Below are 13,719 nucleotides of genomic sequence, written 5' to 3'. Positions count from 1 at the left end.
AGTTCAGATGGGGCAGGAGGCAGCAAGTCAGGGGTGCCCTCTGTTCACCATCTTAAGACTGGAAGTCCCGCCCCTAACCCCTGACCTTTGCTACCAGAAATTACTCCCTTTGTCCCTCTCCCCCTACTCCCCCACCAGAAATATTCCTTTTAGGAGGGGGAGGGGTGCCATCTTGGAACCAGAAAAAAAGCAAATCATACACTAAAAGTCAAACATCTACTATAACATATTTGAATTTTATTACAAAAAATATTTTTGTCATGATTTGTGTTTACATACTGTATATAGAAGTGATTGCTTAACAACTCAAAAATAAATTCTAAGTCTTGAATATTGTGTGGCAGGGTGTGGTTGGGGATGTGTGTGTGTATGCTGGGGTGTGGGTGTGTGATAGGGTGTGGGGGGTGTGGCTGTGTATATATGTGTGGGATTGTGGGAGCAGGGTGTGGGTGTGTGGCATTTGTGGGCTGAGGGAGGGTGGAAGGGTGTGGAGACCCCCTTCACACTCCCCCGCATGGCACAGCAGCAGCAGGCAGGAACGCTCAGGGTGGTCGTGCCTGGACAAGTCCCAGGATCTGTGCGGCAGGGAGTGATGAAGGCTTCCAGCTCCAGCAAATGGAGCTTCCCTCCAGTGGCACGCAAGTTCAGGGGCTGCACATGCGTGGCAGGGAGTGTCGATGATAAGGCAGCCCAGCCTGGCTGTGCCCCTCACTGTGATCTGCAGTGCTGGCCAGAGCTGCGTGCCACCAGGCAGCAGCGCCTATGGTGGGCACACGCACCCTGAGCACTCCCACTTGCTGCCACTGCTGCCTGCTGGGGCTGTGCACAATGTGGGGAGTGTAGGGGGTCCCCACACCCCCACCCTCCCTTGCAGCCACACCCTGCCCACCCAAGCTCCGCACTGCCACCACCCCCCTGGGCGAGGGCTCCATGTTCCCACCCAGCTGCAGCTCCCCACCACCCCCACCACTTCCCTATCTGCTGCCCGGAATGAGTGGGATGCTGAGGAAGCTGAACAGGTCCCCTGGCAATGGCAGCAAACCCCCACCTGGAAGCTGTGTGCTGGCTGAGCTGGGCCCTTCCGCCCACGAGGTGGAAACAAGGCGCAATAGGGTATGTTGCGGGGGGGTATACGTGGGTGCCTCACTCCCATCCTAATGGGTGGAAGAGCTGAGAGGGGTACAGTTAGTTGGTGGGCACCATAGGCCAAATAAAAATGCCTGGTGGGCCATATTTTGCCTGCCCCTGATGTAAAGACTGAAAAACCATGCATCTTATTGATTCAGAACAAATGAAATAAGAACTTGATTATTAAAACTAGGTACCATTATATGTATCTGATTCAATAAAAGAAGGAAAAGCACTTATCCATGGATGGATCTACAATTTTGAAAAAAGAAGTACAAATGGAAAGGTACATCATCATCTATAATACATCATCATCTATAACACATCATCATCTATAACATATTTTTCTCCATTTAAAAAGAAACTAGAAGCTTTACAAATAAGCTAGGGACCTAGGGCTTATTATTCAGTTTAAGATTAAAGCAAAAAAAATATTGGAATGTGTATTGATTTGCTATATCATATATGATATATAAAAACACAACAAACTAGGCTCTAAAGACGTTGCTTCATTAGTCCTGTAGCCATTAGAATTAAACATACATCTCTTTCAGATTCATAAAATAAAATCAAGCCTTCTTGAGCTTCTTGACAGTGCATCCAGTGCTTCAGTTAAAGTTATTTCCACACCTGAGTTAGTGTTCACCTAAATTAAAATATCCACACCCAAGTTAATGCTGCCAGGTAGAGTTAAAAACAGTGTTCAGGCCAGTGAAATAGGAGCTACATTACCAGACTGCAGAATTGCAGAAGAAAAGATAGCTTGATTAGTAAAAATATTAAAAACCATTAAAAAAAGAGGGAGGGTAATTAATGCTTGTCCAAGGAAGAGTTTAAAAGGAATCAAATTGTAGTGAGCCTTGAAGTCAATTGACTCATTCACTGCTGCCTGAATAGAAATGCTGCTGCCACTTCCAGGCAGTTGGTTTCAAACTTTGGGTGGAGCAGGAGAAAAGGGGTGTGCGACTGCACCACTGCACCATGCCCCCCCCCAGTCCCACCTCTCCACTTACCTTTTCCAAAGGCAGTGCTACTTTCGTTTTCTGTCCGACAGAGAATGAATTAAGTGGTACTTCCAGGGAGCCACTGGAAGCATCTCTTTGCATTTTTGTTTCAGCTGCACCACTCTGAAAAGAAAATCCCAAGTATTTTGACTGTGGTGGGAAACATTTTAAAAACACAGTAAACTGAAAAAAGTAAATTAACCTGGTGCACGGTATGCAAACATTGTACAAGCTGACAAGTTGATAATGGATAGAGGATGTTACCTCTAGTGTGGCTTTTAATGTTGGCTCCCAACCTTTTATGCAATGCAAGCACAGGATGTCTGAGTCCTCAGTGATTCTTTGCATTTCTTCATAGGATTCCTTCACCATAAGCATAACACTTTCACCTCCTAGATAAATCAGGCCAGTTAGTGTGCATAGGGTTATCAATGTAAGAACATGACAGTGCACCCCTTTGGAACACCTCCCAGCTAGCTGTGTATTCTCTCCCCTGCACACCTTACAAATCCTAAGCAAGCAGCCCTATAGTCCATTCATCCATGCCAGAGCCAAACCATTATAAAATGGGAGGCCCATTTCTCAAATAACCTCATCCCTTCTAAGTTCTATCTGTGTCTCCAGAATTTTTTACAAGACAGGCAATTTGATTACAGAGGAGCAAATTTTTCTATCCAGGTGCTTTCTCTTTCTCTGATAATAAGTTATTAAGGAAGTAATAAGTAATAAGGAAGTCAGCCCTAAGATTCATTATTATTGTTCATTGTTATTAATAACAATGAATCGTAGAGCTGACTTCCTCCAACATTCAGTTATCCCCACTCTTCCACCATTACCTCCTAGTGTGCACATAATATGGTATGAACTGTTTTTTAATCTTATTCCGGAGCAGAGGTGAGTCCTACCAGACATCCCATTGAGTAGAACCTCTTCCCATTTCTCCCATATGATGCCCTTATTCAAGAAAAGTAAATTTCAAGGTGTATTGACTTTGGCACTAGAGACTTAGGCACTTCCAAATGTGGAGAACTGTTGGTCATTCAGAAACATGAACAGAATTAATCATTGATACTGAAAGTAGGGCTGTGCAAGTAATTCATAGGTAATAACATTTTAATGAATTGTACCTCTTAGCTTATTAATACATAGGTGTAAGGGAGGGGTTTTCAACCTTTTGGGGTCATTGTACCCCCGGCAGCTGGTCAAAAAGGCAGGAGTCCCCTGGTGGCTAGACGAGCGGGTGGGGGAGGAGTTCCCCAGCAGCCGATCAGCGACTGGAGGTGGGTGGCACAACTGGCAGCACAGCGGCGGTGGAAGCACCAGTGGCCCCCACCGGCAGCAGCCACTGCCAAATACCCCCTGAGGCCATCAGAAGTACCCCAGGTGTACACATAACCCCAGTTTAAAACCCCTGGTATAAGGAATTCACAATATTAGTAGTGATTTGAAAGTAACCAAGGAATAATTTCAGTGAACTTTTTGGTCTGAAGCTTGTCTATGAGCATTTCCTTGGGGATATCCAATGTATGAAATTCAGACTGCTTTCGTAAATTGTGTGATATACCTCTGATCAGTGTTTGCATGATCATAGCTGAAGTCTACTAGACTTCTACAAACTTTTGAATTGTACTAGAATTCTACAAGGACTCAGTATTTGTCAGGAGACCTGGGTTCCAAACCTTATTCTGCCACTGATCTGTTGTATGGGAAAGTTGCTCTGTTTCTTTTTTGCCTCCATTTACCCTTTAGCCTTTAACCATCTCATCCATTTAGGCTTTAAGCTCTCCTGGATGTGTATGGTTTCCAGCCATGCATCTGGATCATCTAGTACAATACAGCCTTCTCTCACTTGTGGCCTCTATTGAAATTCAAATTATTAATAATAATTTTAGAATTAAATTTCTGAATATTTCTAGTTGCTAAATGTAAATTTGTTTTCAAGAAATATTTTCCAATATTTGTCAATATTCTTACCAATAAGGTCATTTGCTAGAACACATCTGGAAAGTTAGCATAAAAGAGGATGTGAAAATGGTCTAAGCAAACTTGTTTAAAAATGTGAATGCTGGTAAATAAATATTTGGGGAAGTTTGAAAGGGTTTCCCTTCACCATTTACTCAGATCCACATGGAAGACAGTTGTACCAAGGATCAAGCTTTTCTCAACAATTGTTTTTCTTTTGCCATTATGGATATTTGGAAGTAATTCAAAAATTTAATGTTTCTTATTTAGCAAATGTGGGCTGCCAAGTAGGCAGGATTTACTTCATGGTAAACTCACTTTTTAAATGTGCCTCATTTTCCCCTTTGGTCATCTGAACCTCCAAACATGACATTTCCCGGGCCTGTGACAGACAACCCATAAGGATAAAACCAGCTACTGAGAAGCATTTTGTTCACAGAGAGTAGATGTTTGGTCATGCTTTGCTCTTATGCAACTTGTAATAGAATTCTAATGTGCCTCAATACTCCCCCACTAATCCAAATTAAGAAATTTCTTGCAAAACCATTCAAAATTAAAGTCACATAGAATGCAAACTTGAATACCCATCTGATTTTCACATGGCATACAAATTTATCAATTTATTATTTAAAAAGAGACTTTTCCCAGTAAAAATAAAGATTAAAAGCAAAAATGGGTCTATTTTCAAGTGAAATGGGCTTATTTAAACAGTTAAGCAAGTTTTTCCTCTATAAAAATATACATTTATGCATGTTTAATATAAAAATGCAATTTGATCAACACTGCAACACCTAGTTGTGGGCAGGGAGGGCAAAAGCATGCCTTCTAGTTAGTGTGTTTTGTAAAATTGGATATCAAGAATAGTTAACTCAGTTTAACTGTATGCATGATTTTTCCTGATACCAATGCTGCTGAATTCAAAAGTTCAAATTCATGAATCAGACCCCCCAAAATCAAGTATTTTCAGCTGCCTTTCATTTGTTTCAGTTTGTGGGCTTCCTTCGTCCTCCTCTACACCTCCCTCCCAGCTTTTCTCCACAAACATAACGGTAAGAAACATTTCTTTTAAAACAGATTTACATAAAAATCACAAGACTTCAGGAGCTAGGGCTAAAGGAAATTAGAAAACACTGTAAGAGTTCCAGCAAAGTCATAAGAGATGGCATAACACCACGATTCAGAAATCTTACCCCCAGGACGCCATTAGTAATGAGTTTCTCAGGAGGACTGGGGCTGGAAAAAAGGCATTCAGAAAAAAGCTTTTAGCAATGAGGTACATGTATTAAATGTCTTAGTTTTAGGCGTGTTGAAAAGCCAGCTCTTCTAAGCCTGTGCAACATGTTGTTGCTTTATCTGCCTGGGAGGTAAATTCAAAGCTTCCACGGATTACAACATTAAGCCCTTGTTGGTGGGTTTTTTGTTTTTAAGGGAGTGGGGCAAAATGGAGATTTCAGAATTAGAACTGGTCAAAAATCAAAGAAACCCTCTCATACAAATGTCCAGGTTTTGCCATTTGTTTTTATTCTCATGTAGAGCAACTCAGACACCTCAAAACTTATCACAGAAAAAATCCAAGACAGACACCTCCAAAATAGCTATATCCTGGTGGCTTGAGCCCTCACCAGAGACCTGGGAGATCCAGCTTCCTGGTCCCTCCTCTAAATCAGGCAGAGCAGAGAATTGAGCCTGTGTGTTCCTCCACCAGTACCATAATGAGAGGTGGATCATCATGGCACCAGCTGGACACCCACTTAGGCACAGCACAAGAACACAAGCTGCCATTGCAGCTGTTACACCTTTACCCCCAGCATCACCGGTGAGTGCCCTGCTGCTGGGCTACTAGTTATTCCATGAGGTCTCTGTGCCCATCCTCTCACCTCCTTCCATTCTGGACCTGAAAAACTGTTCTGAAAAAAATGTCATTCAAACAGTTTCTGTTTTTCCAGTTTTTCAAAGAAGAAGAAAAATCAAAGAAAAAATCCCAACCAGTTCTAATCAAAACACAAAAGCTCAGAGACATAATCCAGTCCAACTCCTGCCTGAGACAGAATGATTAGTATCCAAATCATCCCAAGCACATCCTTATCTAATCTATTACTAAAACTAAACAGGCAACCCTGCCACACGGCCACAAAGCATAGCACCCTGACTTGCCACAGGTAAGGCCAATATCCTGTTTCTGCAAAGGTTGTTAGAATAGGCTTGAGAGATCCAGGGAAGAGAGCCACATGCCCCCACTACAGAGGAAGGCAACACCCCCCACAGTCCATACCAATCCGACAGTGGGTGAAAAATCCTTCCTGGCCCCAGATGGAATGGGAATTGGTCTGACCCTGAACATAGAAGCAAGACCTACTATCCAGGAACCTCTGGGTTTTAGTCATAGCAGAAGCCTTGGCACAACCTAGTGAAAATCCCCAGCCTTGATCTATAATGACTATTATATTATAGTCACTTATAATGCTCTAATTTCAGAGCAGATAACTTACATGCCTCCCATCATGAATTCCACTTCCAAAACCTCCTTTCCCCAGAGAAGAAGACAACAACAAGTGATCAAGGAAGAACCCTGGTTTATCAAAGTCTCTTTTCTCAGGCATCCCTGGTAGCCAGTATGATAGAACATACGGGATGGGTATGACCGTATTCTTTGATTACAGTGTGACATGTTAGTATAGAATTAATAAAGTGGGACAAACAATTTTTGTGAGAGCGCACTAACAAAATGTAGGCTCTAAGTTGTACTTGCAGCTAAACCACCCTCAAGGTGCTCTCCAAATAAGAACAGTTATTATTCTATTGTAGAAGCTAAGACATCAAAAACAATATCAGCACTAACAATAACCAAACACAAAAGAGCTTAATCATAAAAGATCAGAAAACATGAACTTTGGTGATCTGGTTCTAATTATATGATGTGTACCATTTGAGTGGGAGCTATTATTTTTTATTCTCTTACCAAGAAAGTAAATCCAGCTAGTGGGTAGGCAGCTGATGTGCTTTAAGCACTGCACAGAACCTTACAACTAGGCTTGGCACAATTTGGTTTTTCTCGCTAAAAATTTCACCTCACATGTACAGACCGACAGAAAAATATTTCCATCAGTAATAAACAAAATGTATAGAAAAGGGATGTAAGAAAAAAAAAATCTGAGATGAGGGGGTAAGAAAATCCAGGCTGGGGGCGCCGTGCACAAACACACACATGGCAACCTCTGCAGGTAGGGTGGGGGAAGCCCGGGCTATGCTGCCTGCACACTGTTCTTCTGGCACTGGCTCAGGCAGCCGCTGCAGAAGCTGAGGGCTGTGCTGGGAGGGGTTTGGTTGGCTGCTGGCTGCTGGCAACAGAGCATGGAGGGATGACACCGCTGCAGGGTCGTCGCCAAGAGCCAGAGCTGTTGGCAGCCAAGAGCCCAGTGCCACAGGCTGCTTGCTCTGTCCAGGTCCCAAACGGGTATCAGATGACAAACTCCCATCGAGACTGACCCAGCTCCTGCATGCTCAAGGCAGGGCACATGGGGGTGTCCCCAGGGCCCAGCTACTGCCCATGTGCCACCCAGACGGGCAGGAGGCTATGGCTGGGCTGCCCCTCCACTGGTGCCTGCCAGGCAGGGCTTGCTCCCTAAGGGGCCGTGGGGAGCTGTTTCTCACCTAGAGCTTGGAAATCGCTGTCCCCAGCACAGCGCAGGGCTCGAGGCATTCAGTGGCACTTGGCAGGCTGGAGTCTCCTGACTTGCCTCCCCCTGCAGCAAGTGCCACCAACTCTAGTCAAAACCTACTAGCACCAGATAAGCTAAAAATGAAGGCCATTTCATATTCATATTTTTATTCACTTTAAAACACCTGCCAGTGTCTTACACCTTTTCAGAACTTGAGAAAATTAATGCATCCAAGAATTTGAAAATACATGCAATAAAACACAAACATTAGAAAACTAGGACATTTCACTGTTTGAGTACTGCCTTTTGTACCACACCTTGGTACAGCCTTAAATCAGCCCCCTGGTATCATTGCCATAATTCATGCCTTCGGTAAATGGGGCATTGCTACCCCACCACTCAATCTGTTAATTGGTACTTGTACTCACTTTACCTGCAGTATCAGCCTATATTAACATCCCTGGCAGTTTTGATTTGCAGTATTTTTGTGTATGTAATACAAATGCCAAGTAGAGAAATATTTCCCAGATTTCACTATGCAAGCTTGAGTCTGAATGAAAATTGTCATAGCTCACATATATCCAGAAAAGAAGATTTGAATTTGTGTTTTCAAAACTCCAGGACCAGTTCTTGTTCTCCAAGCTATGGTTTGTGTGGGTTATGCAACCTATGTTATTAAAAAAAAAAAAAAAAAAGATGGCCACAAACTCCTGGAAGATCAATTCAGGCTCAACATTAGGAAAAACTTCTTCACAATCAGGGTGTCCAGACTGTGGAATAAGCTCCCTCCGAAGGTGGTGCAATCGCCTACCCTGGAAATCTTCAAGAGGAGACTAGACAGTCACCTTGCTGGGGCCACATGGCCCCCAGTTGTCTTTCCTGCTTGGTGCAGGGGGCTGGACCTGATGATCTTCCAAGGTCCCTTCCGGCTTTATAATCTGTGAACAACCCCAGCCTGCGGACCGTAGCCGAGCTTCTGCCCCTGTGCTCCACTCCATGAGAGCAAAGACTCCAGCCTGGTATGAATATACTACCACATGAACAGAATGATTTAGAGCTGGTATGCTTTACTGATGTATGGATATTCTGACATGTGCTTTTATAAAGCTTTTGAGTATACTGTCATTTCTAAATTGTCTGCCTCCCATACCCTAATTGCAAACAATCCTGAAAATTTAAATCAATAAAAATCTAAATAAATGCTTAAAAATAAACATTGGTTTTAGCTGTTGAAATTAACAAAAAATTATAATCAAATTCTGCTAAGCCTCATTGTAACCCATCTCACTGTTACCTTACTCCTTTCCTGTCTGCCATTTGTATTGGTATTTCTTCTCCCCTCATGTAATTAAATTAAATATTTGTGTTATAGGGATGCATGATGCCTGGCACAATAGGATCTTGATATTTGATTAGGATCTGTTAATGCTACACAAGTCACATATATATACAAGTAAATGTATTATTAAAGGTTTTATTCACCTTCCCCTTTCCATTTCCAAACCACAATAATTTCTGTTCCCAGGAATAATGAACAGAAAGATCATTTTTGGTAGGCCTTATATAAACATTTTTATTTCTTTTGAAGAGAGAGTAGAAATTTATAGGAATCCCATTTATTATTCTTTTTTTTTAATTTATAGACAATACCATAATATACTTACTTGCTTTTGTTTGGCATGATTTTAGTTTTTGCCTGTATTGAAACTGATTTGAAATGGTTCCTTTTAACTAAATGGGAATCAAGTCATTATAAGCCCGGGACAGAAAAAGCAGCAGACAGTACAGGCTATAGATGAATCAATTCTGAAAAGCTATCACCTTGGAGCTGTATTATCTCCTCTCTCATGCAAATGATAGATCATTACAAAAACTACTAAAAATAACTAGCAAGGATGGAAAAAAGAAGGCCTTTCACTGTTCCTTGGAAATGTTCCTCAGAAAAAATCTTGCTGGAGTCAGCTCCACATGCAAAGTCAAACGAACTCAAACGTAAAAAAGGGTACCACCTGAAAGGAAAAAGACAGCAGCATCCTTCCCAGCTCTGCTTATCATTTTAGGCCTTACCTCTGAATTGAAAGTGAGTTGCTCATGAACTGTTTCTCCAGGTTTGACTTTAGCTACATCATAGGCTACAGTAAAGAGATCATCCTTAGTAACTACATCTTCATCATAGAGCTCCAACTCCAGAATGTTCTGAAGCCAAGGGAGAAGATGGGTAAGAATTCAAAATTATATTTTAGGGAAACCAAGAAATGTAGGTAATGCTCACAATGGCCCTGATGGGTTCAATCAATACGAAGGAATAAGTGATAGGGCTGTGCAAAGCTTTGGTCCCTTATTCGATTCGGCAGAAATTCAGCCCAATTCAGTGGCCAAATCTCTGAATCCAAACTGAATCAGGAGACCCTTTAATCTCTCTGAATTGAATCAGAACCCTCCAAATCAATTCAGAGAGATTCAGAAAGATTTGGCAATTCAGACATAGACACAGCTTTAAATGTTTTTTCTACATACCTCAAAGTACCAGGTGACTTGTCAACGCTGATATGCTGGGGCGCATGGAGTGTCCCACAGGAGCACAGGGGGTTCCTCAGTGCTCTCGGCAACAGACCCGGAAGTGGAGCAGAAGCACTTCTGGTCCACTTCTGGCTCCACTTGGGAGCTCCCCCTGTGCCCCCCCAGCTCAGTGACTGGTGCTTCCTGGGTCTCGGGGGCACCCAGGGTCCCTCCTACGGCCAATCACCAAGCCAGGTGAGCTCTGCGCATTCAGCAGCGAACCCACTTCTGGGTTTGCTGCCAAGCACGTGGGGCCCCCCCGCAGTCCTGTGGGATGCTCCATGTGCCCCAGCATCACAGCATTCACGAGCTCGAGGTATGTAGAAATGGTACCTCAAGGTATGTAGAAAAAATATTTAAAGCCCTGTTTACGGCCGAACAGTTGATTCTCTAAATCAGTATCAAATCTTCGAATATGGCCCGTTTCGCACACCCCTAATAAGTGACCTACCTTGACTTGAGTCTGGATCCTAAAATGGAAGCTTTCATTCCAGAGAGGGTTACTGTTGTCTGAGATGGTTTTGGTCCTGACCTTTTCATGTGAGGCTGTAGGCAACCACAGGCTAACATAGCAATCAGAATGGCTCACTACAGCAAAAAAAGAAATAATATATTGTATTCACATGAGACATAAAATACACTAGAAATTTACTAGTCTGATGCTAATGTTAGCTAATGTGTTTCTGACACTGTAAGAAAGTAATTCTGAAAGCAAGAGAGAGAGAGAGTCAGAATATGCTCAGCCTCTAAAAAGAACTCCATGACAGACAATGGACACATTTTCAAGATCTAACTCCTAAATGTTTGGAAGTGTGTAAGAGTACATGTGGTGACTACCAGTCACTTTGAACTAAAGGGATAGAAATATATAGTTGGTGGTCCAGGGGAGCGGACAGAAGAAAGAAGCAAGAGATTTGTTTCTTTTCGGAGGGCTTCCATATAACTTGCTATGAGGCTTGGGGAAGTCATTTAGGCCAACGATACCCAAAGTGACCTCTTGAAGAGCCACATAGCTAAAATGCATTCAAATAATGCAAAATATTATGATGCATCCAAAGACAAAGCAACACTTATTGCCTAATGTCTGCACTGAGGTAATGAGAGTATCCCAACATTTTATTTGATTTCTTGGTGATTATCACCTGGGAGGAGCCTTAGGTAATAAACTGAGAAAATTAACAAACTATAACTGCCCTTCTCCACCAGACACTACAAATAACTGCCTCAAACTAGAGTTGTTTAATAATCAAGGGAATGTAGCAAAAGAATTTTGCAATAAGTTGCAAACTATTTTTCAAAAAAGAAATTTATAGAATAATCTTCCCATCTCAACCAAGGAAAACCAACAGAAAATCCTGATTAGGAGCCCCTGATTCTTTGAAATGAGTTCCAGCACTGTCCCTCTATCTGTTAGTAGAATACTTAATGAATTTCAGACATTCTTGCTGATTTAAAAGGACTCCTGCTTCTATAATAATCGTTGCTCATACTCTGAAAACTGTAGGGGAAAAAGAATATGAATACTCACATAGGTCTTTGCAGGGAATGTGTCCGGCCTGAATTATTCTTACAGAAAGAAGATACCAGGAAGAGGTTTCCTTCTGTGGGAGAAGTAAGCACACAAGACCGAATTCCACCACCTTAGACTTGTGAGCATTACTTAGAGAGAAAGCTACATTGTTAGTCTCCATTAAAAGATCAAGTCATCTACTCATTTCTGTTGCCTAGAAATTAAAAGCATCAATCACTGACTTTATTCCATTATTTTCTGACTGTAAAAACCCTTTTAGCTTACATTGAAAATGCTACATATCAGCACAATGGGGCTTGCCATCCTTATATATCCAAAATATTCAGTATGTTTGGATATACTGCTCCTGATTCTTTGCTGCTTTCACTTTGTACAGTCAACCTGTTCAAAAGGGATTGTGAAGTGCTACCAGGCTTTCATAAGAACATATCATGCCTACTTTGCAACAGCTAGGCAACTTAAGCTTACATACATGCCTAACAAATACTGTGAATAAATTTATCTTGCTCTTATACGAAGCTTTTAATCAGTATATCTCAAAGTGCTTTATAGATGGGAAAACTGAGGCACAAAGCAATCAAGTGTTCTGCAGGTCAGTGTTGAAGACAGGAATACAATTCCTGAATCAAAGTCTAGTGCTCTAGCCACTGAACAATACTGCCTTGACTTTAGCAGAACTAATCACACATTTCAAGACAGGCACTATCAGAAGCCAGGACAAAAGGAGTAAAGGACTGTCATTAAAGAATTGGATTTGTTGAAAGATGAGTCTTCCAATTAGCTTTTTCCTTTACTCTAAACAACATAAACTACAGGTTACCCATTCTGACACTCCCTAAGTTTGATTTCTTCTACACAGAGGACAGAGCTGGACAAGACTGAGCATGTAAGAAGTGATTAACTAAAAAATCTGACGTCCTGCCTTCATTCTTATTTGTCCAAATGAGAAAAGGTTTTCCCACACACACTAGTGGTTTCCAAATTTCCTTTAGCAGTGTTAGTCATCGCACCAGTACCCCTTCACCACACCCACGACACTGGCTGCTGATTAAGCTAGTCATAAGGAAGCATGTCTAAGTATTTGGAGGAGGAAAGGCTGATAATGAGCAGCCAGCATGGATTTGTTAAGAACCAGTCATGCCAAATCAATGTGACCTCCTTTGAAAAAGTAACTAGCTGGGTGAATTAAGGGAATGTAATGGACTTGAAATTTAGTAAGGCTTTTGATAAACTGTCACATGACCTTCTCATAAGCAGACTGGAGAGATGTGGACTAGATAAAATTATCACAAGGTGGATAGATAATTGGCTCAAAAATGCAAGGAAGAAATAATCATAAATGGCAGTCAGAAAGCCAGGAGTTTTTGAGTGGGCCTTCACGGGAGATCTGCCCTGCATCCAGTGTTATTTACTGTGTTTGTTAACGATTTGCATGCCAGAATTCAATGCTTCCTGGGCAGTTTTGCAAATGACATGAAACTGGAAAGAACTTCAAACACACTGGACAATAGGAACAGAATTCAGAAGGGTCCTGAAAGATTGGAAAGCAGGGCTAAAGATCAAAACAGACAAATGCAATGTGCTTCACCTGTGGAAGAATAAATCAAAAGCACCAATACAGAATGAGAGATAATGGGCTGGGTGGCAGCATTGCTGAGAAGTATCTTGGGGGCTTTTTGGCTCACATACCTAACATGAGTCAGTAATGTGATGCAACTGCAAAAAAACTCCCCAGAAAATGATATTTTGATCTGCATCAACACACGCAAGTATAAAACACAAGAGGTGGTAAAGCCATTCTGCACGTGACTGGTTAGACCTCATCTCGTCGGGGGACGGGGAAGATGAGGGCAGAGGATACACCGGACCGGCACCC

The 13,719-nt window shown here is 42.1% G+C and overlaps 1 protein-coding gene across 1 annotated transcript in view; it reads right to left on the bottom strand.

Moving 5' to 3' along the window:
- Positions 1–13,719, bottom strand: part of LOC109299348 (cytosolic phospholipase A2 delta-like) — a 56,735-nt gene that overhangs the window by 34,559 nt on the left and 8,457 nt on the right. The window contains 8 exon segments of the mRNA XM_019519937.1: positions 2,142–2,255; positions 2,397–2,524; positions 4,413–4,476; positions 5,285–5,327; positions 6,584–6,624; positions 9,821–9,949; positions 10,764–10,900; positions 11,841–11,913. Coding sequence (XP_019375482.1) covers positions 2,142–2,255; positions 2,397–2,524; positions 4,413–4,476; positions 5,285–5,327; positions 6,584–6,624; positions 9,821–9,949; positions 10,764–10,900; positions 11,841–11,913 — 729 coding nt within the window.

The sequence above is a fragment of the Gavialis gangeticus genome, unplaced genomic scaffold (assembly GCF_001723915.1).
Source record: "Gavialis gangeticus isolate Ggan-Ray unplaced genomic scaffold, GavGan_comp1, whole genome shotgun sequence".
Taxonomy (NCBI): Eukaryota; Metazoa; Chordata; order Crocodylia; family Gavialidae; genus Gavialis; species Gavialis gangeticus.
The sequence above is the reverse complement of the archived record's forward strand: the minus strand, read 5'-3'. Positions and strand labels throughout refer to the sequence as shown.